Here is a 25,537-nt window from a genome sequence, read left to right as displayed (position 1 = left end):
CCTCTAATAGTTTGTACAATTCCTCGATTCTTCCCTTTTCTCTCTCCTTGGCCAGAATTTCAGTTTCTTTAAAGTGTATGTACTGGTTATAAAGTGCCTAAAATAGGACACAAAATAATTTGAGACCTAGACTTTTGTTTCAGCTTACCCAGGAGTCAGCACTGGGACTGCCCCAAGTGTTACCTTTAACTCAACAGGGTTCTGGGGGAATGATTTATCTGACATCAGCATAGTATGTTGTTTGATCCAGGGAAGGAGAGAGTCTACACGGTTCTGGTATTCTTGCCACCTGGAATCCACCTCCTATTGACAGGAAACAACCAGCAGGTACTCTTATCAATAGCAGTGCTCCAAAAGCCCCTGAGAAAAGTCTCTCAGTAACATCCCCTGCTCCACCACCAGGTAATGTTTTTTATTCTCTGAATTTGATGAATCCATGGTGGCACCAACTGTTAACTTTCAGAGGTTTACAATTGGAGTCTGTAGGTGGTGGCCCAGGTGCCCCAGCAGGGACTCAGCTGCTCAGGCCCATAAAACAGATGATTTTCCAACTTTAGATCCCATGATCACAAAAAGCCCACGGCATGTCTGAGCAAGTAGGCATTTGAAACAAACAAAAAAAAAAATCACAGCCTCAGCTCAAGCCAGAGCTAACAAATACCAGTGAAATGGATGTGGAGAAATGTTCTAGGTTCTTAGCACTGCCCCACAAGGACAGGATGCTGCCAATAGAAACTGTGCCTCTAACAACGCCAATGGATGAGGCTGAAGATGATGGCATTAATCTCTAAAATCTGCAACATGAAACCTCTCCTCATAGAGCACCATCCAAAGAAGAGGTTACTTCATGAGCTACTTGCCAGGCAAACACAAGGTGCAACGTAAAAGAGTCCTCCATAAAAGCAGCTACTCACAAAATGTTGCTGTATTGACTCATTCACTCCAAACTTCTTCCAGTTAGAAAAAGTCTCAAGCCAATTCATTCTTACCGTAGCACTAATTCCTTCACCTCCTTCAGGGACTTTGGGGAAGGCATCATAAATTGAAGACACGTAAGTGATTACAGACTTCTCATCTGGGGAAGGTACATCCACATCTGAAGGAGAGAGGAAACAAGACTCCTAAGCCAGGATGGAGAAGCAGTCGCCTGCTAAGGAAATGCAGGCCACATGTCCTACACCTGAACCAGTTCTGTCGTCTCTCACCTTCTGCATCCAACAACCGGGTGACCCCAAGTCTTTCTGCCACTTCAAAGGCCTGTTCCAAGTTCTCTCGATTACTCTGGATCTGCACCCTTTCCATATCTACCAAGTCTGGCCTGTAAGAAGTCAACAAAGCAAGCATTGGAAGATGTTCCACGTAAAGTTACTAACCAGCAAGGGAAGCGTTCTAAATACTTAAAGGGCTAAATAACTGGGGGATAAGGAGTGGATGTCCAAAACTTGGAAAGGTGCTGGTCCCATTTACAACTATAAACTGGGAGATTACATTACCATGATGCTAAAGGTGTGGGACAGTAGATTTTAAGGCTTTGGCTTTAAGAGGGCAGGGAAAGGCACCTGAACAAGAACAATGTGGTGATATGCATGTGTTTATGGCACCTAGGAGAATTATGTTCACTTGTTCTCCAGTTCAAGGGTATACACCAGAGCCTTATTTCCTGGTGTAGGCCAAGGAAAGGAACTGTAGCAGACAGAATTCAGGTTATGGGATTTAAAAATGAAAGGGATTTATAGAGATCATCTAATCCAACTCGCTCCTTTTACAGGGGAAGAATAATCTCTCAGAGATGAGAGACTTGCTCAAGGTCAGACAGTTTAGTAAGTGACAAAGCTGGGACTCAAACACAGGTCCTCCTACTCCAAATTTGGTACTCTTTATCTGATGTTTCTCAATTTGCAAAGGAAAGAACTAACAAGAAGAGAATAGTCCAACAAGAGCTGCTTCAAAGGTGGTATGCTGCCTTGTCATGTTCAAGAAAAGATGGCCAAGAATGCACTGGATTAGGGGCAGCTAGGTGGCACAGTGGATAGAGCACTGGCCCTGAAGTCAGAAGGACCTGAGTTCAAAACTGGTCTCAGACCAAACATTTGACACTTACTAGCTGTGTGACCCTGGGCAAGTCACTTAACCCCACATGCGGGAAGGGCAGGGCAGGGCAGGGCAGGGCAGGGCAGGGCAGGGCAGGGCAGGGCAGGGCAGGGCAGGGCAGGGAAGGGAAGGGAAGGGAAGGGAAGGGAAGGGAAGGGAAGGGAAGGGAAGGGAAGGGAAGGGAAGGGAAGGGAAGGGAAGGGAAGGGACGAAACGAAAAGAGAAAAGAATGCTCTGGGTGTAAAATGGGACTAGATGATCTATCCCTAACCTCCCTTCTAGTTCTAACCTTCTATAAAATAACAGCAAGGAAGAGAAGAAAAGAAACCACCCTGACCTCAATCTGATGTTCCCACTCACATACCTGTATCGGTGAATAAGTGCATTGAACATCTTCCCATCACTCCAGCATGAGGAAAAGTTAGTGCATTTGATTCCTGTGTAACCAGCTGTCACCTTCTGGGTCCACAATAGCAGCTTTTCCTTTGCTGACATGTCTCCTGACTCACCACTGATGTAGATGTCAGAGATCTGCCCAAATACAGGATAAAGAATGACATTTTCCTCAAACAGCAGAAAGAAGACCTCTTAAAGGTTCTTTTAGCTACAGCATAGATGAGGGGGGCGGGGGGAGGCACGTGCAAGTTGAGGAGGAAGGAGGGAAGAAGGGAAAATGAAATGGGAGGAGTGAGGAAGAAAAGAAGAGCAGAGAGGAGAAAAAAGGGGGGAAAAGGGGGAAAGGAAGTGGAAAGAGGATGCTGGATGAGAAAAGAGAAGAAAAAAGAGGGAGGAAAAGGGGAGAATGATAATAGGATATATAGAAGGAAGGGTATGGGATACGGAAGGAGGGGTATGGTGGGAAAGGGGAAGGAAGGGAATCTGTGGCTAAGAGGATTGATAGGATTTCAGATGAAAACTCTGGCACTGCAGTCACTGAAGAAAAATGAAAGGCTTTTTTGTACATATATAATCTTCTGCACTGATCTCTCTCCTCTGGACTCCTATGACACTTAAGACTGCCACACAATTTACCTCTTAATTAGATATTGTTTTCTGTCATTCACTGTTGTCTCATGTTTGCTAGTTTGGTTTTCCCAACTAGATTCTAAGTCCCTAGAAGAGAGAGACCATCATAAGTAACCAGGAGATGCCCAACAACAGAACAGGCTGCCTTGATAGTGAGTCTATCTGATGTTGGAGATCAACCAAAGACTAGACAACCCTATCAGGAAGGATGTGGAGGGTAGTCCTACACAGAGCAGGAAGATGGCCTAGAGGCCTCTAAGGGCCCTTCTAGTTCTATGATTCTGCTTCCTCTGTATCTCCTACATCTAAGGTATCAAATACCCCACAACTCACCCCGACCCACCCACCCCAGTGCAGCCAAATCAGATTAAAATGTAACTGGAAAATGTTAAGCCAAAAACAAAAGCAAAATTAACACAGATAATTTGTTCATTTATGGTTTTCCAAGTCAATATGCTCTGCAGAGGTCCTCTATTTGAGTTTAATGTACATCACCACTCTAATCTATCTAGCATGGATTGATAAAAATTTGTTGATTAATAATCACTTGATTTTATGCACAATATAAACAACTTTCATTTTGATAATGCTTGCTGGTCTTGGAGCCAAGAAGACCTGAATTCAAATCCTGCTTCTGACACTTAGTACCTAGGCAGCCATGGATGAGTCATTTAGCAACTCTTTAAGACTAAGTTACAGATCATCTGCAAACCAATTATCATTCCCAGACTTAGAGTTCCTTGCTAGATTGGTGCTGACTATTTTCAAAGTGCTTTCCCCTCAATAATTCTTGAGATATGTAGTAAGATTATTATCTTTATTTTACAGATGAGGAAACTGAGGCTCAGAGTTGGGAGGTGACTTTCCTAAGGTCACACACCAAGGAAACTGGAAGTGGTGCCCAAACCCAGTTCTCTAGGCTTCACATCGAATAGTCCTTTCACTCTGTGGAAAAGCATACCCATGTCCCATTCAACAAAGTGTTTCACTAGGCAGCAATACTCTCAAGCAAATAAAATTTCAACTCATTTCTATGATAATGAATCTGGCACACCATTTTCTTTCTAGGTATCCTACACAGGACAGCATGGGCTGTGATTTCAACAGAACAACTATCTCTTGGACATTTTTATAGCACGCCTAGCAACAGGCGGACAGTTTTCCTATCTCTACATTTTAGTGATTAAACATTTTCCTCTGCAGATATATCCTGGTACTTTACATTTTTTGCACTTAGCATAAATGTGAAGGCAGAATGTGGCTGTGTAGTTGAAAACAGAAGGATAGAGGTAAAGAGGGGATGGAACCTAAGGAAGTAAAATGGGGCTTCTATATTTCACTGATTTCCATAACAATAACAAATCCCAGGCAGATGGATGGTTTTAAGTCTGACCCAACTAGAGTCTACCATTCTGATGGCATCTCCCTACAGAGAGTAAATCATAGCATTCCTGCCTTGCGCTACACACACATACACACACACACACACACACACACACCCCCAGAACACCTTTGCCAGGGGTATTAACAATAGCTGTTCTGCTCCCTCACAAAGAACACTCATCCCATGCTGGGGCAGTTACTGGGATTGTCAGGGGAATTAGAGAAACAGTCTCGTTGTTACAAACCTTCTGAGTAATTCCATTTGGCTCCCATCCACCTCCTCATATAATACATACACACACACAGAGCACAGTGTGCTACTTGGGCTGAGTAGAAGCTTCTAAATTAATCTCTAAAATCAACCAGAAATTCAGCATCAGTTCCAGAGAGTTGATTGGTTTTTAACAATGCAGCTGTTTGGATTGGGAAGAAAGCCTCTCTAAGGATTTTCCCTTCAATCCCATCAAAGGCCAAAGCATCTCTATTTTGATCCTCTCCTGACCCACACTTTCCAAGGCTCTCTTATTATCCATTTCCAGACCCCTGATGCTTTTCTAATGATGCATTCATTCACTAAGCAAATACCTTTTTGAGTATTTGCTACATGTACAGCACAATGCTGGGCACTAAGGCAGACACACACACACAAATACAAGGCACCATTCTTTTCCTCTAATATAACTAATAAGAGCCAAGACAAACTAGTTAGGTAGTAATACATGATGACATCCAATTAATAGCCCCAAAGAATGATAAATACTATGTGTTGCAGAAATAGTTCTGATACTGACATGCTACATAACAATGGGCAAGTAACTGTCTCTCTTTGAGCCTTCCAGCCCTTATGTTCCAAGCTCTATGTTTTAAGGCATCTTCTTTCTTTGACATTCTATGCTCTAAAGCCCCTTTCTGTTTTAACATTCCAGTTCCTAAGGGTCCTTCAAGCTCTCTTTCATATTCTATGATTTTAAGAGATCAGAAAGTGACTCATACCTGCTATAGTGGTCAGAGAAAGCTACAGAGCAACTTGAACCCTGAAAAGATGGGATTTGGACAAAGGGAAAGGGCAGTCCTAGTCAGGGAAATAACATGAAAAAAAGGTTTAGAATTACAGTCTGGTACACGGATGTGATAGAATGCTATTACTCAGCAAATACTAATATGCCCAAAGAGATCATAAAAAAGGGAAAAGGATCCACATGTACAAAAATATTAATAACAGCTCTTTTTGTGGTGGCAAAGAATTGGAAATTTAGGGGATGCCCATCAATTGGGATGGCTGAACAAGTTGTTGAATGCAATCGAATATTATTGGGCTATAAGAAATGATGAGCAGGTGGATTTCAGAAAAACCTGGAAAGACTTACATGAACTGATGCTGAATGAAATGAGCAGAACCAGGAGAACATTGTATACATTGTATACAGCCACACTGTGTGATGACTGACTACAACAGACTTAACTCTTCTCAGTAATCTAATGATTCAAGACAATTCCAAAAGACTCGTGATGGAAAATGCTACCCACATCCAGAGAAAGAACTATGGAGTCTGAATGCAGATCGAAGCATACTATTTTCTTTTTTATTTTTTTCTTGTGGTTTTTCCCTTTTGTTCTGATTCTTCTTTCACAACATGACTAATGTGGAAATGTGATTAATATGATTGTACATGTATAACCTATATCAGATTGCTGGCTGTCTTGGGAAGGGGGAAGGAGAAAATTTTGCAACTCAAAACCTTATAAAAGTGAATGCTGAAAACTATCTTTACTTGGAAAAAAAAGAAGTGCTAATATGAAGAGTACAAAGAAGCATGAGAAGACATGAACTGATGCAAATGGAAATGAAGCAAAACAAGAAAAAGTATATACACACTGACTAAAGCAATGTAAATGGAAAGAACAAGAACAATAAAACTAGATTTTGTGTAATTATAATGACCAAATTTAACACTGGAGATGAGAAAATACATCTCACTCATCTTTGCAGATGGGGCAAACTATGGGTGAGTAACATTACATGTGTAGTCAAACTTGTTTGATATGTTAGTTCTGCTCAACTGCTTTTTCTTTCTCTTTTTTACTTGTTGTTATAGGGATGGTTCTTTGGGGAGGGGAAGGGAAGAATATGTTTGAAAATCAAGGTTATTATAAACAAAAAATATCGATAAATATTGAAAAGGTTTGGAGTTGAAGATTAGCATGATTTGGGTATGGCAGAAGAAAAAGAAGAGACCAGTCTAACTGGAGAGTAAAGTTCACGCTGGGAATCAGTGGAACTTAAGATTAGGCAGGTAAACTGTATCTAAATGATGTAGAATACTGAAAGCTAGGGTGAACATTTTGGATTTTCTTCCACTACCACTGAGAACCATCAGGGTTTGCTGGGCTCATAGATGAGACTCACAATTACGCTTTTCCTAAGCTACTAGCTGGTCTTACTGAATCACAGGGGAAATATTAAAAGACCAATTTTGAAAACAGTCCCCTAAAGGGGGTAAGAAGAGCACTCTCCTGGTTAGAAGCATCTAGTGATGCTGCGTGCACAAGGGGAGGACTCTGTCACCAACAGAGTTGGGATTAAAGGTGGTTGATGTTCCTGGAGGAAACATATTTTTACAGTAATCCCTTGGGTTTGATAAATATTAATTGGCAGTAAAGGCACTGAAAGACAAGTCGTGCAGGGATTCAATTTCTATCCATGGCATGCCAATTATATCAGTAGTAGTCATCTACAATATGTATATTAATAATAATAATCACAATAATATCATTTATATCATGCTTAATTTGTGCTAGGGACTGTGTGAAGTGCTTTACAAATATTATCTTGTATCATCCTCACAACAACTCTGAGAGGTAGGTGTTATTATCTTCATTTTATAGCTGAGGAAACTGAGGCAAAGGTTAAGTGACTGACATGTCCAAGGTCATACAGCTAGTAAGTCAAGTGTCAAGCCATATTTGAACTCAGGCCTTCCTGAAGCCTAGCGTTCTATCAACGGTGCCATTCAACAGCTTATTATTATAATGTTAGCATAGAATGTTGTTATTATTATTAATAGTAATTGTTAAATGTTATATGCTATAATAAATTATATGCCACAATATTATATACTAATTATATGCTATCATACAGCAATGTTATATTATAACCAATACTATTAATAGTATTCTTTTGCTTGGACCTGTGGTTTAATTGGTATAGAGAGCTCCTAGGTGAGGAAATGCCCTACAGTAATAAAGATCAACAAATATCCTGGAAATTCAAATCTTAAAGAGCTGCATGGAGGTACTGAGAGATTAAGTGATTTGTCCAGGATCACGTAATCAGTACTAATCAGAGGTGGTACTAGAGCCTATGTCATCCTGACTCAAAGGCAGAGGTGACTTGCCTATCCATTATACTATACAACCTCAATGTCAATCAACTTTAGAGGTAAATGTAACAGTATTCCTTTCTTCTTTGAAACAAAACAAACAAAGCTTTTCCTGTGGTTAAAGTCAAATAAATGCCTTATTCATCAGACACTGAGGTATAGGTGAAAGAGGACAGTCAGGAAACCTGGGCTGAAATTCCAGTTGCATACTTTACTAGCTGTATGATCTTAAGCAATTCACTTAACTCATTCTGAACCTTAGTTTCTCTAAGTGAGGATAATCCTTGCACAGCCTCACAACTTCCAGGACCTGCATCTCCTTCTGTATGGACATGTGTTCCTCCCACTCCGGCAGAGTGCAACTCCTCTATAACTTGGTACAGTCTTCAAAACTTGCTGTGGCTGAAGAACTTATCAACAGCCTGTGGCCAACCCAGAATTCTTCAGAAGTCTATGAATTTAAACTACTCTGGCCCTTGTATATTAGATATGTAGATAGCTGGTAACACAGTGGATAGAGCACTGGACCTGGAGTCAAGAAGACTCACCTTCCTGAGTTCAAATCCAGCATTACTTACTAGTTGTATGACCCTGAGCAAGTCATTTAACTCTGTTTGCTCCAGTTTCTTCATCTGTAAAAAGGAAAGGGCGAACCACTCCAGTATCTTTGCCAAGAAAACCCCAAATGGGGTCACAAGGAGTCAGAAACAACTGAAATGACTGAACAACAACCACAACAGAGTCTCTATGAGAGGGGTTTCTAGCTTGGTAGAATCTACCAGAGTTTGCACTCCCCTGGAATAGCCTCTGAGAACTTAGGGTTACTTCATGCCACTATGAAGCATCAGGGTAGAACTTTAGTAGAGGAAATCACTTACTTAATATTAAAGTATGATAGAAATGTCAATATTACCACTGCTATTATTGAAAAGAAATGGGAAAGTTGTAGGTACTTAAAAATTGAAGTAGCTGGGCCTGGAAAACAAACCAACTGATCTCCCTCCAACCATATCTAGCCCCTCACGTTGACAAGGTGGCAGCTCACCCTGCACCTTGGGACTGCTATAGTCAAGAATTAAGGTCAGGGCACGCATGGGGTAGCCAGAGACATCACCACAGAACCAGTGGCTAATTTGTCAGGGCCCAAAGAAACTGACAGATACCACATTCTCCCACTCATGGTAGAAAGGAAAGGGGATTTTAATCAACTTTCTTTGTTCACAATGATGGGGTTAAGGGCAAGAATATGGTAGCAGCATAGAATAGGGAATGACAACGACAAAAAAAAAATGTACAGCCCTGGTCAGCTCAGACAGTGGTATAGGAAGGCAGCCAGCAAGACCAGCATCAGAATAATTGGCACAGAGTTGCTTGCTTCCCTCTCCAAAGCCTGATAGGTTTATCATTCTGAAAATCATTCTGTCAGCTAGCTACTACTACATAACCTGCATTAACTCTGTCCTGACAGGCAAGGGGCTAGGCTTGAATCTGTTAGCATGAATATAGGTCTAGCATGTGATCCACCAAGTCCTCAAAAGGGAAATGTGCCCCCAGACCACATATATCACATAAGTCTCCTAATGAGCATACAGCTCCCCAGGCATGTATTAGAGAAAGTTTCAGCCCTTCTTTAAACTAGAAGGACACAATGCCTACAGTACATTTCCTTTCCAGGCGTCGAACCCTCTATTCCCATAGAAATGCCCTGGCGCTTCACTGAACTCAAGACCTTCCCGGAGTAGATGCCAATCCTGAAATTCTGTGACTGCTTTCTTGTATGGATTAATCTCCTAGCATATTCAAGACAAGTTCCCTTTGGAAGGTGCTGGGTTTGCTCTGTGCAGACAGCTTTTCCCTGCCTGACCCACGTGTCCTTCTTTATTGTTGTCACATCTATCTGCTGGTGGTTCAGGTTCCAGTCAGCTGCTCCAGTCTGGACTCTCAACTTAAACACCACCATGATTTTTCAGGGTCAGAACATACTGCCCTCTGACAGCCTGCTGACTGACCCTGACTTCACGGCTCCGCACAGCAACCGTGGGAAGCAGCCTCCTGCCGAGGAGCAAACCAAGCAACAGCTCTCAGAAGGTCGCCTAGGAGACTGATAAAGGCTCTACTGGTCTGGGTCTCAGGAGCTTTAGCTCTCAAGAAACTTTAAACTCTTCATTTGCCCTATTGGGTTGATCAGTCTGAGGTTCCCACAGGAGGGAATTAGATTCAGAGATGAAGAACTTGGTCTAAATCTCAAACTTCTGAGGCCAAGGAGTCAGCCAGCATTCCATACTTTATCCCTCAAGAACATGCCCCTCCCCCACCTCTGGACCTTTCTATCCCTGGATTATCCCCATTCTTGACATCCTACTCATCCCTTCAAAGCTCACTCAAATGCCATCTCCTCCTTGAAGCCTTCTCTGATCTCACCTAGTGAAAAGTATTTTCTCCCTCATCTGACCTCATAACATTTATACTCTTCTTAGTCACTTTTCATAGTATAAAGTGTACTCATTTCTCTTTGGATGTGTCTTACATTTTCCCTTATTAGTAGAACTATAACCTCAATGAAGTTAAGAACTATGTCATACCTTCCTCAGTGCCTAGAAGGGCTTTGTACACAGTAACTATTTAATAGAGGATTACTAAATGAATGAGTAAATGAACTGCTGTTGAATAAATAAAAGAGGCATAGATGGGATGTGGGTTGGCTATCAAGCAGATGTCTCAGACAAACTTGATCACATACTCAAAAAACATAAGTGATGAGCTCTTATGATATAAAAAACACCAAAACTACCCTTGCCTTTGAGCAAGTACAGTCAGATAAACTCTTATTTCAAGGGATGAAACTTCCATCACAAATCCTACACTGACTGTGCTCTTTAAACTGTGCTCTTTAACTAAAAACTTTGCCAGGCTGCTTCTTTCCCTTATCCAGTCATCATCTAGAATCCCTTCCCAGAAGCCAACAAAGTCAACCTCCAAATTTCCTGTACTTTCATTCCCCAAATTTTTTGTAAAGATTACTTCCACCAAAACAATACAGATCACATAAACTGCTAAATAAAACTTCAATTATTTCACAAAGATTCCACCCCAAAATAAAAGTCCCCTCTTACTCCTTGACAAAACACATGTGAACACCACCACTAGAACCACCACCACCACTCTATCCCCCTCAATAGTCTCTAACCTCCAACACATCATAAAGTAGATTAAAATCCATCGAAGAATCAATTATCCAGCCACAGGTCAGGCTTTCTCCAATTTTTTCCCCCTCCATTTGTTTTCAGCCTCACCATATTCCCAGCAAAGAAGGCACTAGAATAGGTCACCAATTAAAGATTCGTTAGCCTCCCTCAAAGGGGCTAAACAAGTAGCTTTTTGCTTAAGAAATATATGTAGCTCCTTAAGTTCTTGCTGAGAGGCACTACAAGATACCTCTAAGTGGACCCCGCTCCAGTCTTCCCAGTATCCTGCCATCAATGGCCAAGGGCTCCTCCTCTTGGCTTTCTTTGTCCCTTTCCTTTTCGAGCTCTTCAAGTATATATGTCCACCTCTCCTTTCACGTAGGCTGACATGCAATGAATGATACTGTCAGCCACATACATCACCATAAATTCCAGAAAATACTAATCTAACCAACCAAGCCACTATTCAGTCTCTTCCCCTACTGGCTGTTTCATGTTTGGAACCACCAAGCTGCTTCTCTCTGAGAACTCAGTGCCCATTTCCCTAACACACAGAGTCATGAAGTCATGCTTAGAAAGATGGACCTGAACCAACAACAGGAATTGCCACTTATAACATCCTATAGGAAAAAGATTATTTAAACTCCAGTGAATACATCTCTCCAGGTAAGAATAACTACAGGGAAGAATCTCTTTTCCATTTGCCCCCTCCATAGCTCCCATCCCTTCAGACATCCTTCACCTCTACTATACTGATTCTAGAAAGTAAAGTCAAGCCTCCCCATTACCTTACGTTCTATGGCATAGCTTTTGGTTGCTGGGAAACTGAGAAAGAGGCCAGCAGAGAGTAAACAGTCCTCAGCCCTGCACAGTATTAGGTACCCTTACCATTACCAGAGTGAGCACACTTACAATGCTTAGTTACCCATAATCACGGGCTTGCCCAGGGAGACATACTTGGTTCCAAGCTCCAAGGGAGAACCCAAAATAGATTCAGCTTGTCAAGTCCCAATGGATCACTAAATTTACAGTACAAAGCTCAGTTTGATATCATGCTGGAGAAGACAGGATGAGCTTCCCTGCTCTTCACCCTAACCTCACATCAAGGGGACCTAGAACCAGAAGAGCAGCCTGACCATCCCTTCCCCATACCCACCCACCTCCTTAGGACCCCATGACAGGATGTAGCTAGCTTCCAAAGACAGGGCACCATCCTCTTCAGAGAGGGAAGTGGAGCTTTTGCTAGGCTCAGCATCTTTCAGCTGGAGCCCCTTCCACTGGGTCCCATCGCTGCCATAGCCAGAAGAGGAGGGCAGAATACCACTTGTGGTGAGGACACTAACAGACAAGTCACTCTGGGAAGTGAGTAGGTTCTGACCACGGTGGGTTTCTTGCCTCATAGGAGCAAGTTTCCTAGGAGATGATGAAGATACTCTGGGAGGCTTCTCAAACCCATGTCTTTCTAGCTGCTCTACCAAAGGTGAAGGAGTGGACAATTCTGAGGCTGTCCCAGGCTCTGCAGACCAGGAAGCTGTCCAGGTAGTACTTGAAATACTCTGTGCTTGTCCCCCCAGAGGCTGATCCTCTGATGACACACTCCTAGTCCCTGGAACTGCAGGTTGGTCTGTCCTGGGCAAAGTGTTTGTCTTGAACCCAAGCTGAGCATTCTCTTTATGAAATGCAGTTTCCCTTTGCAAAGGCAGCAGCACAGCCCTGCTGCTGCAGGATGTTGTCCTCTGAAATGCCACCAGCCGGCTCACTGACTTCTCACAGTTCCTCTCTGCTGGGTTGTCAAAAAGGTGAGCAATGACAGTTGTCCCCTCTTCAAGGGAATCCCTGACCCCTCCAGCTCCTGATAGCCCATCGTCTACAAGTAATTGAGCTGTCTGGATTTCCCCTTGGAACTTCTCTTTCACCTGTACAATCAGCCCTTGGCCTCCAGTCTCTAGGCTGGGGGCAGGGTCTCTAGGAAGAGCGACATCCCGAAGAGGACTCTCCACGGTTTCCACTTCTTCCTCCTGGAAGGGACTCACACTCACTCGCAATTTCTTTGGGGGTTCATTCTCTTCAACTGCTTCAGTCCCTTGTGAGGGCTCCTCCTTGGGAAATGCTTCTGGTGTAGGGGTTTTTTTCCCCCTCCACTTCCTTTTGAATCGAGCCCTCTTCTTAGGAGATATGGGAGCTTTCCCTGGAACAGCCACTGACTCCTTTGGTTCCTTTACACATCCCAGAGAATTGCCCATATCCTTCTTTTACCAAACCTCGGCAGCAATGCACTTAAGCTGATCTTGGGCTTCCGGAAAAATCCCAACCTGATTAGCTGTGCATTTCCAACCACGCACTATGGTGACAATGCCTCTGATTCTTTCTCCCTGTCTCTCTCCCAGGCTCTTCCAGCCGCTGCTGTTTCAGACAGCCATCTTACAGGCTCAGAGCTGCAACAAGACACAAATTCAAAGCATCTCACTGCAGTTCAGAAATCACTTGACCTAAAAGCAGACAGAGACTGGATTGGCTGAAGCTTCCTCTCTCCAAATATGAGGTAATTGGAGCACTGCCCTCAGTAACACAAACAGAAAGCAAAAAGGAGATAGAAAGGGAAGGGGAGGGGAGAAATGGGTGTGTGGGGGGGGATGTATGAATATATGGAGGAGGGAGGAATATGGGTGAAGATAATATAAAGAAAGGAAAAGGAAAACAATTACAGGGAAAAGTTGACGTGTTTAGCATCAACAGAGAAGGAAAATCGAGAATCAACCTTGGCCAGGGAGCCTACAAACAATTAAGGAGACCCCCAAAGTAAAAAAATGAAAACAATCTTAGCTGCTATAGTAAGATATATAAAGACAATATGCAAGGTGTCTCCTGGCTCTAAAATTCCATGATTATAAAATACTAGACAAGATACATAATCTTTGGTTGTTTTTGTTTTTGTTTTTACCAAACTCAAAAAGGTAGGTTATCCCCAACCTTGTATAATTCAAGGTGGAGACTTAAGTGAAAAAAAAAGGAACCCATGCTTTAAGATTCCATTGTATTGAAGCATTTCTTGTGGCTATCATGAGCCATGGCAAGAAGAAAAAGAAATGGTTCCTACTGCTTGATCCTTTCACAATACAAACACAAGATTCTTGTAATGATAGTTTATTTCCCTTTCCATACATACATACACATACATGCATGCATGCTTACACACACATATGGATACACACAGAACAAAAAAATTCCCCCCCCCGCCCCATACTAAACCTACACTAGTCCTACAAGGGACTCGGAGACCTGACGCATACTGTCTTTCAGTGGAGGGAGAAAAGAAAAGAAATCTTTGTTTCCCCATCTGTAAAATGAAGAGTTTAGGTGGGTGATCACTAAGAATATATAAGCTATCACATTGACAGCCATTTGCCCCACCCATACTAGATGATATCACACTGCAGGGCAGCGAATGCTCATTCCAGCCATAAAAATCAGAATTAAAAATCCTCATGTCTCCCAAACATGTTCCTGGCACCCCCATCCCCATGTGAAAGGGAAACATCTTACACACTAGATCTGCCTATTTGTGACATTTAGGTGATTCTTCCACCCAATTTTTCCTGCCCAAAGGAAGGGCCTATCTGGGGGCTTAGGATGGGGGTACTGCAAATAGGATTATATATACTTGGTCCCTACTATGGATGCATCCCAAAAGGTAGCCTGATTATTCTAGACTGATTGAGCCCATGTAGTAGTCAGAAGCTGCCAACCTAGCTCTAAGCCCTGAAGATCTCTGTACCATTCCAGCTACTGAATAAATTCTCTGAAGACCCACAAGCTCTTCCTACTAAAGAGGAGAGATGGCATTACTTAAAGCAGTGGTTTCTTACACAGTCTGGGCCTCTCCAGTGATGCTCCATCTGTTTCACAACTGCAGTCTGTGCCTGTCTCCCTAAAGCATACCCTCCTCCCAAGGAGCTGTACTACCACCTAGTGGCCTTCATGAATCACAGCAAAAGACACAAGAAGGAAATGGCAAACCAAGATGGGAAGAGATGGAGAAAAACTGAGGGATTCTCATCAGTCATGCTGTGCAATTCATTCCACCAATAAGACACACCCAATAAGGCTTGGTAGTGCAATACACAGACTGTCAAAAGCTTCCAGCAAAGACAGTCTAAAGTTGTGGGATTGTTAAGCAGAAAAGGGGGAGGGGGTCCTGTTTTATTCATCAAATACCAACAAGTACCAAAGCTGAATGAGGAAGCAAAAGCCAGGGATTTAGGGATAAGGAGAGTTGCTATGGGAACTTTTTTGAGAAGTCTAACGCAGCCAAAGCACTCCTATCATGGGCCTCTTGCACATGACATTCAATCAAGCCATTCCATTTCCTTCCTAACCCCTCTCTTATCACAAGGCCTGGAAACCAAAAAATCAAGACCTCCTAGCACAATGGTTCCTAGCACATTATGCTTCCTGACCAAGCTTGAGGGGAGGCAGATTTGTAACATCTAAAGCTATGATGTCTATGAATGTACATTACTGGAAACTTATACTCTCTCTGTAGCTCTTAACCTATCTGGACTTTAGTTCCCCATCTGTAGAATGAAGAGGCGGACTAAATGATCTCAAAGGTTCCTTTCAGCTCTCAAACTATAACCTTTGTGAATATAAGCTCCTAGAAGCTCACATTCTCTCTGGAGGAAACTTTAAATACCATGTAGTCCAGGTCTTCCTTTTACAGATGAGGAATCAAGACCCAGAGAAGTCAGTAACTTCCCTAAGGTCAGTTAGTAAAGAACAAAGGTTGGATCTGAACCTCATCTTCTTCCTTTCTTGGTCCTCCCGACTGTTAGTACCTTCTCTTCTGTATACATCTTGTATGTACAATTCTGAATGTTGTTCTCTGCTCCGCCCCCCCATCATTAGAGTGTGAACTCTCTGAGAGCAGAGACTAATTTGCCTTTCTTTGTATACCCAGCACTTAGATGACAGTAAGCACTTAATAAATGCTTTTTTAAACTGGCTGAACCCAGATCCTTTGACTCTAAGATTAATGGTCTTTCCATTATGCATTAAGCTGCCACTCATTAAAATGTAGGCTCCTCGTAGGCAGGAATCTTTTTGTTAGTCTTTGTATGTCTAGCACCTACAGAAGTGCCTTAGAGTACAACTTAATAAATGTTTGCTGAACTGATATAAATTGGGACCAGACTGGTCTTTCCCAGGGCTTCTGCATCAAAGGTTAGATGACCCCAAGATAACTTTTCCTTGGACCCATCCCCCAATGTGCAAACCTTAAAGACCTGAGCAATCTTTTACTGATATCCCCTGTGCCTTTTCCCTGAAATGCTGGCTGACATTTTCTCCAGGATCAATTCATCTTTGCAAATACCACAGAAATTTGCCCAGGTCCTAATATGGTTTATCTCTCATTCATTCAATCAAAATTTGTGGAGTCCTTACTACATGTAAAGCCCTATGCTTAATGGTCAGAGGATACAAAAAGGTCTAAGAAACCATCTCTGAGTTCTTAAAAAAAAAAGTTGCAACTATTAGCAACTGTTTCAAATATCTTTTTTCCCCTTTTCTTTTTTTGTTTTTGTTTTTTGCTAGGCAATGGGATTAAATGACTTGCCCAGGGTCACTCAGCTACTAAGTGTCAAGTGTCTGAGGCCGCATTTGAACTCAGGTCCTCCTGACTCCAGGGCTGGTATTCCATCCCCTGAGCCACCTAGCTGCCACCTGTTCCAAATAAGAGAAATGCAATAAAACAATCCTGAGCTTTCACCTCATACTCAGAAAACCGCCAAAGATGGCAGAAAAGAAAAATCAATGTTGGAGGGACTAGAAAGATAATACACTAATATGTTGTTGGGAGAGCTGTGACTTTGTCCAACAATTCTGAAAAACAATTTGTAATTATGCTAAGTGAATAAAATTTAGGCATATACTCCCAAAGAAGTCAAAGATAAAAAGGCTTCATATACACCAACAAATTTATAGATCTCTTCCCACTACAATCTATCCCCTGCATATCTGCAAACGTGATTTTCCCTAAGCATAGATCTGACTATGTCACTCTACTACCAATAAACTCTAGGGATTCCCCTACTGCCTTTAGTATCAAATATAAACTACTCTGACTTTTAAAGTCCTTCACAACTTGGCTCCAATCTCTCTTTCTAGACTCATTAAATATTATTCTGCTTCCAACACTCTAGGGTACACCAAACTGGACTCTCTCATCTCTTAATTTTGTATGCATAATGGATATATTTGTTTTGTATATAATTATATATGTATCTATTGTTTTCTCCAGGACAATGTAAACAAGCTCTCTAAGAGCAGAGATCGTTTCCCTTTTCTGTCTTTATAGCCCTAGCTCCTGGCATAGAATGATACATGATAGGCACTTGATAAATGCATGTTAATATGTGCTCTGACTTCACTTTTCTCCCCTTCTGATCTTGTCCCGATGGCTAATTTCACTCCACACTGTCCTCTGCTCTCTCATTCCTTTCTATTGCCACTCATCTTTAGCTAACCCCAAGCCCTGGATCATCCTCATCTTTTGCCTCCTCTGTGTGCATGCACAGACTGAACTGAGCTGGAGGAAGTCACACAACAATGCTGATTGAGAATATGATAATTTCATGTTATTCAATCGTGCCCAATCTTGTAGTCCTCCCTAATTGAGCACTATTCCCCTCCCCACAGAAGCTATTCAAAACCTTCTCTCCTCTCCTCAAGATTCCTACGCCCTCCCCTCTCCCTCTCAGGCAAGGATCATACTTTCTTACTTTACTAAGGAGCTCCCTCTTCTCCCCTTCACATCATCTCCTCCTTTCCCACAGTCTCTGACAGTAAGATAGCCCTTCTCTGCTGCCAAATCTGATGGTCCTGATTGCCTCTAGGATCAGATTCTTCTGGTTATGTTTTTAAGCACTTTACAACTTGGTCTCATTCTATCTTTTCAATCCCATTGACATTACTCCCTCTCTGACACAATGAATGACTTCTTGTCTCCCTTTCTTTTTTGTTTGTTTATAAGGGATAGCAATTTGCTTTCAGGAGGGAAAAATAAAGGTGATGTTAAGATGAAAGAAAGCTATAAAATCAAAAATTGGGGTAATGACCTTAAGTAGATTACAACCATTTCAAGGACAGACTGATGTCTGTGTACACGTCTCTCTGTTTGTCAAACCCAAAACATCCATAAGCACAAATCCTTTAGACAAAAGCTTCAAGGATGCGAAACCCCAACCTTGGATAATTCCTACCATCTTCCTCATTCATTCATATTTATGTGCTGCTGAACAGAACTGGAAAAAAATTTTACACAAACAAAAAACATTAACTGTGCTGACTGGGTCCACTAAGGAATTGATGCTACAAAATCTCAAATGGGCACTGATTAAAGCAGGGAAATCCTTCTGCAGTTCCCTAATCAATTCATTCTATTTATCACATGAGGTATTACAAGTCTTTTATTCATGGCACCTAACCCAACCCTGTTAGCTAAAGACCTTGCCTCATACTTAAAAAAAAAAAGTTGAGGCCATTCCAAGCTCCTTTTCCCTTCCTTCTCATATCACTCAGATGTTTTACCCTGCTACTGCCTCTTTAATCCCTGTCTCACAGGAAAAGGTACCCTCCTTGACAAGGCAAATTCGTCTATATGCACACTTGTCTCCAAATCTTGACTCTTCTAGCAAGTTTCCCCCACTATTATCCTCTCTTTCTTTCTCTCTCTTTCTGGTGAGGCAATCAGGGTTAAGTGACTCAGCTACTAAGTGTCATGTGTCTGAGGCCGGATTTGAACTCAGGTCCTCCTGACCCCAAGGCCAGAGCTCTTATCTACTGCGCCACCTACTTGCCCCCCCTCTTTCTCTTTAATCTTCAATTTCCCCCCCATCTAGCTCCTTTCCCTGCTACCTAAAAACATCTTCCTAATTCTTAAAAAACCCTCACCATCCTCCCAAACTACCATCTTACATCTCTCCTCTTCTCAGCTCAACTCCTCAAGAAAGTGAGCTAAACGCTATGCCTCCACTCTCCTCTCATTCTCTTCTAAATCTTCTGTAATCTTGTCACTCAACTCTCTTTCCAAACTTAACACTGATCTTATTTGCCAAATTTAATGGTTTTTCCCCCTCATCCTTCTTGACCTATCTTCACCATCTGACACTGTTAATCACTTTTCTTCTCCTGAGTAATCTCTCCTCTCTAGTTTCCATGACAATGCTCTCACCTGGTTCTCATACTTGTCTGACAGTTCCTCCTCAGTCTCCTTTGCTGGATCAAAAGTCTGTCCTGGATTGTCTTCTCTTTTCCCACCATCCTATCTCACTTGGTGATCTCATCAGTTCTCGTGAGTTCAATAAACATCTCTATATAGATTATTCCCAAATTTATATATCTAGCTTCAGCTTCTCTCTTGACTTTTTTTTTAAATCACCAACTGGTTCTTGGACATCTCAAATTGGAAGTCCTAGAGGTATCTCAAAATCATTACGTCCAAAACAGAATTCATTATCTTTTCTGCAAACCCCTCTGCAATGGCACATTCCTATCACTGTCAAGGTCACCACTGTCCTCTCAGTCATCCATTCTTGGAACCTCAGTATAGTCTTTGACTCTCACTCTTAGTCAAAATAGCCAACCTGTTGTCAAGTCTTGTTATTTCCACCTTTTTTAAAAAAATTATCATATATTTTATTTTATCTTTTCCCCCAATTACATGCTAAAACAATTTTTAAGACTTTTTTTAAAGCTCTGAGTTCCAAATTCTGTCCCTCCCTCCTTCCTTCTCCCCCTCCCTCCCTGAGATGGCAAGCAATTGGATATAGTTTATACATGTGCAATCATTTCTGTATTAGTCATTTTATACAAGAAGACTCGAGAAAGAAAGAAGGAAAGATAGCATGCTTCGGTCTATAATTAGACAGTACCAGTTCTTTCTCTGGAGGTTTTCTTATGCTTCATCATGAGTCCTTTGGATTGTCTTAGCTCATTGTATTGCTGATAATAGCTAAGTTATTCAAAGTTCTTCACTGCACAATATTGCTGCTACTGTGCACAACATTCTCCTGGTTCTTCCCATTTTACTTTGCATCAAGTCATGTAAGTCTTTCCAGGTTTTTCTGAAATCATCCTGTTTGTCACTTCTTACAGCACAATAATATTCCATAACAATCATATACCATGGCTTCTTTAGCCCTTTTCCAATCAATGGGCATCCTCTCAATTTCTAATTCTTAGCCACCACAAAAACAGCTGTTATAAATGTAAAATTCCCCTCCCCCCCTTTTTTATGTCTTTGGGATATAGATCTTGCAGCAGCATTGGTGGATCAAAGGGTATGCACAGTTTATAGCCTTTGGGCATAGTTCCAAATTGCTCTCCAGAATTCACAACTCCACTAACAATGCATTAGTGTCCCACTGTCATTTCTATCTTTCTGCTCAGAGCTATCAACATTATAGTTTAGACCCTCATTATCTCACAGATGAACTACTGCAATATATCTTCTAACTGATGTCTCTGTCTCAAATTTCTCCTCACTTCTACATTCGTCTTCTGCTCAAGTTGCCAAAGTGATCTTAACATTCAAGTCTGACCATGTCACCCCTCTACTCCATAAACTCTAATGGCTCTTTATTACCTCCAGGATCAGATATAAAATTCTCTGTTTGGCATTTAAATCCCTTAATAACCTGACCCATCCATTCCTACCTTTCCAGTCTTCTTACACTTTATTCACACCTCCAAGCACTCTATGATCCGGTTACAGTACTGTTACTCAGAAAGGACACTCCATTCCTGACTCCATGCCTCTGGTCTGATTACTATCCACCATGGCCTGAATGCTCTCCTTCCTCACCTCCACCTCCTAGATTCCATAACTTCCTTTAAGACAGCTCAAATAATACCTTCTACAGGCAGCCTTCCCAGTTTGTACACATGCATGTACACATAAATGTACATACACACACTCACAAAGCTATCTGCACGATGTCTCCTCAATTAGAATGTGAGCTCCTTTTTCTTTCTATCCCAGCATGTAGCCTAGAGCCTAGCACACAGCAGGTGCTTATTGATTGGCTGGTGACTATAGAAGAGAAGACTTATGGGGGAACATGATACATAACTATGCTTCAAGTATTTGCAGAGCTGTTAGGTACAAGAAGGTATTGGGTATTACACAGTCCTAGAGGGCAGAAATAAAAACAATGGGTGCAAGTTGCAAAATGGCTACTTTGGGCTCAGTGTAAGCAAAAACTTTTGAACAATAAGAAGTATTCTCAGTTGGAATGGGCTGGCTCCCCTCCAACTGAAAGTCTTCAAGCAAAAATCAGATGACTACTTTGGGGGCGTGGTGTTCTAGAGGGGATTCTTATTCAGGTACTGACTGAATGAGATGCCCTTTGAGGTCTCATCCAACCATCTATTTCGGTGACTTAGGTGTTCAAGAGAGAAAAAGAACAGTAAACCACACATCTATGCATAGAAAGCAAAAGAAATATGTTCGCACATAGTCTGAAGCAAGGCAGGAATGCAGAAGCCCCAAATCATCCATTGTGACCCAGCCAAACAGCTCTGTAAGGAAACCTACTGGCATCAGGTTGCTGGCCCACCTGAGCAACACAAGCAATAGCAGACGCAAATGTAAGGAAGGCTCTAGGAAGGCAGTCCTGCCTTAGGGAGTCCTCCACAGGAAAGCTGTAAGAAGGGATTCTAGGAGGACTGTGTCAGCAGCACAGAAGGGCCACTGTGTGTCCTATAGATAGCATGGGCTAAGGTTGCCTATATTTCATTAGGGAATTTGCATCTGGGCACAGATGTGGCTCAGATGGGCAGAGAGTTCTGGCAACTAGAGGCCTGTATAAGCAGCAGCTTTTCTGATGAATTTTTGAAGTTGTTTTCTTCCTCAGCTGCTGCTACCTCGCCCCTGCATTCCCAAACAAAGTGTTACTTAAGCAGTTCAGGGTTCATTCTCTTATTCTCTGGCCCTGGAATTTGCCTTCTTGGAGCCTAAGGATTTAGTTGCTGTCACAGTAGGGAGGAAATGAAGAGGAGACAGTAGCTGCATTCCTGGATCTCATGTCCACAATGGTCACCCCCAGTGAGGGCAGAAATGTGGAGTGGAATGTCTCTTGAAACCTCTGTTCAGTTGAGAATCCCAGTGAGGCGTCTCTAGTCCTCCAGGGAGTTCTCAACAAAGGACCTTTGTCTAGCTTCCCAGGACACACTTGAAAACCTCTTAAGAATATCTTCCCTACATTTAACCCAAGAGATAGCTGGACAGCTCCTTGAAATTCTAAGAAAATCATCCCACTGCCACAATGTAATAGGTGTCTCTGTGCCTATTTTCCCACTTGCTACTCCTACATGCCCAACAAAAACTGACATAGTTCCCACAATTTCAGCTTCTCTTTCCAGAAGGAATGTCTTACCTGTCCTACACACTTCACAAGATTGTTGTCAGGTAAGCACTTCTAAATTTCAAAGTGCTATTGAAATGTGAATTGCTATTATTATTATGACTACTACTACTATTACTTCAAGTTCTGAAGAATTATTTTTCCTTCACTAGCTGTGCAGCTTATTATTCACTCAGTCAGCAGGTGACATTATTCTCCTAGTTGTTTCAGCACAGAAAAAACTCATGTATGCAGCATGGGCCAAATTTGTGTGGCCTGTGAAGTGTTTTAAAATTACATCCCTTGTGTATTGCTGTCCATACTGTGCATTACTACTGTTGTGATACACATAACTTGACACCTATACTTGTAGGATCATGATTTCACTAATGTATGGTTGGTCCTTCCAAGATAGACTCCTCTTTCAGACCTTGGTATCATAGGATCACAGAGTTAGAGCTCTATGAGACCTTAGAGGGCAACTAGTTCAAACCTCTCATTTTACAGATGAGGAAACTGAGGTTCAAACAAGGTGAAGTAACTCTCTCAAAGTCAGAATAGTATTTTGTGACAGAGGCAGGCCCTGATTCTAAATCCAGCATGCTTTCCACTGTGTCTCTTTTACATAGCATTCATCAGTTGGTAAAGCCCCCAGAATTTGGCCTCTAGTGGCCAACCCTCCAGAGATACGGTTCTCCATATAGAGAGGACAGACTGTAATACACAGGTCTTGCCTGGCCTTTAGCTGAGGCCATTCTGGCTTGAGATGACCTACTAAGAGCTTGGGAGGCTTATATAACTTGCTCCAATATTCCAACGGGTCTGTGATCTCATCGATGTGAGTGTCCCTCCCAAAAAGGCAAAATTCTATCTATCAATGCCTGCCCATCCTGTACAATTCAACAGGAGCTCCCATAAGCTTATCAGAGAGGTAAAATTAAATGTATGTGACTTAAATTTTGTGGTGAGTTGCAAAAAAAAGTAACGTTAAAAAATATCCTTTATTGTACCACCACTACTTTTGTATCCTAAGAAGGTGCCCACTTTGCTCTCCTCAGAAATTCTGCCTCTGTCTATGTTGGAATCTTTCAGACGAGATGCTGAGGACTCACCCAGTCCTCTGATTGCTGAGATCTGTCCCTGACATTTACTCAAGTCCCCAGCCTGCTCAATGGTCTGCTACTTGGAGGAAACAGCACCCACAGACAGATTAATCTGGTATTAGACAACTGGAAATTCAAAATATTTTCTGAGCAATGGATGTGAGCCAACTAGGAGCTGAAAAGGCAGCTATAAACAATGCTGGATTTTACATATAAAAATCAAAACATGGAAGGGAACTGTGCATTCTCCATAGGTTTTTTGAGATGTAGTCAGATGTGTAGTACACACACATAGTAATCAACAATAGCAGTTCTATCTGAATGAGGACAGTAACATGGCAATGCTATGACCACTTCTCAAGATGCCACTGTACTGAGAAGGGAGGGAGATTTTGAAAGATTCTATTTAGGAGCCTATGTGCACACCAGATGCAGAGATACTGCAGTCAATTAGATTAATTTTAAGATCGCTGGAGTTAAAAAAAAATCCTATGCCAAAGTAAGATTATTATCCTTTGCTCCATCCTAACTCATCCAAAATCAACTTCTCTCCCCACGCAATACTCTCAGAATCCTAAGTCCAGCTGAACAAACAGAAACTTCTAATAATCATAAGGCAAAGCACAAGAAACAGTGAAATCCCCAATTTCACCATGCAATTGGTTGAGACATTCAGAGCTTACTTTTCAGCAGCTTTTTTCTCCATATTGATACTAATCTTTCCAAATCAGACCCTCCCCCCTATCCTAATACACACACACACACACACACACACACACACACACACACACACACTGCCCAAACAATCCTCAACCCCTAATGATCCTCTCTGTTAAATACAACAAAAGAATTTCCAGTCAAAACTGACCCCCAAAGGCAAAGTTACTTGCTTTCTTCCTCAGGCTGAGCGTAGAACCAGACCCAGTAAGAGCTATCACCAAAGTCCTACCTGGAAATGCAAAATGATGGTCCATATCAGGCCTAGAGTCAGCTTGGGGTTCCCGTCCGTAATGTCATCATTGCGAATGTTCACCAATTTTACCTGGAAGAGAAGCACAAGTGGCTATCAGAACTTGACTCTAGTACCTTCTCACCACATGTATTGTCAGCCTGCTTCTGACTCTCTGCTTCCTTTACCTCTATCATCTTATACTTTCTCCACCTGCCTCTACCTTCTTGACCCTTCACTACTTCTCACCTCAGCCTCTCTCCCTCCCAGTCTCTACAAACCATTTCCATACTCCATCACCCCCCACACACACATATACATTGAAGGTCAGTCCTACTTTGGGAGTTAAATACTGCTTCATCCTCCCTCTTTTGCTACTTCTCTCTTCCTCCTTCCCTGAACTAAAACCAGGAATACTCTAAAGGACATCACCTGGAGACCATGTTCAACAGAGGCCTTACTTTCACCACATTCTTCATTTCCCTCAGTCAGTGGAAGTGGAATAGGGGTGTATTTTTTTCCCTCTTCCCCAGTGTCATTGCCAGCCCTGGCTATCTTGACTCCTATTTCTTGGCAAGTTCACAATAGCTACACACTACCAGCACCCTTACCAATCTTAGCCTGGTACTTTTGTCTTCTCTAACCCCAAACCTGACATTCCCATATCACCCTTAAAGATCAGTCTCTTCACCTTCTTTTTCACCTTCCTTCCTCCTTTCTGAGGCTGACCCTTCTACCTATGCTCTTGATCCCATTTACTCCCATCTCCTTAGGAACCCTGCTTCATCATTTGGGAGCAATGAGAACGATGAGAAGAAACCTGGTTCATGAGAGGCCACATGATATAGCAGTGGCAGCAGCAGACTGGGTATAAGTGACTAGATTCTACATCTGGCCCTACCATTAACTGTCTACATGACCTAGAAGCAACGCATTTCATATCTCTGGGCTTCAGCTTCTACATGTAGAAAATGAGAGTGTTGGGCTATCTAATCTCTAAAGCCAGATTCAAATTTTA

At 42.1% G+C, this 25,537-nt stretch overlaps 1 protein-coding gene across 1 annotated transcript in view; it reads right to left on the bottom strand.

Moving 5' to 3' along the window:
* The window catches only part of MACF1 (microtubule actin crosslinking factor 1), a 370,629-nt gene that overhangs the window by 205,910 nt on the left and 139,182 nt on the right, over positions 1-25,537 (bottom strand). Inside the window, 6 exon segments of the mRNA XM_078145466.1 lie at positions 2-97; positions 184-303; positions 990-1,096; positions 1,206-1,318; positions 2,456-2,622; positions 24,520-24,612. Coding sequence (XP_078001592.1) covers positions 2-97; positions 184-303; positions 990-1,096; positions 1,206-1,318; positions 2,456-2,622; positions 24,520-24,612 — 696 coding nt within the window.

This window comes from Phascolarctos cinereus, unplaced genomic scaffold, assembly GCF_003287225.1.
Source record: "Phascolarctos cinereus isolate Bilbo 61053 unplaced genomic scaffold, phaCin_HiC Scaffold_726;HRSCAF=1367, whole genome shotgun sequence".
Lineage (NCBI taxonomy): Eukaryota > Metazoa > Chordata > Mammalia > Diprotodontia > Phascolarctidae > Phascolarctos > Phascolarctos cinereus.
The sequence above is the reverse complement of the archived record's forward strand: the minus strand, read 5'-3'. Positions and strand labels throughout refer to the sequence as shown.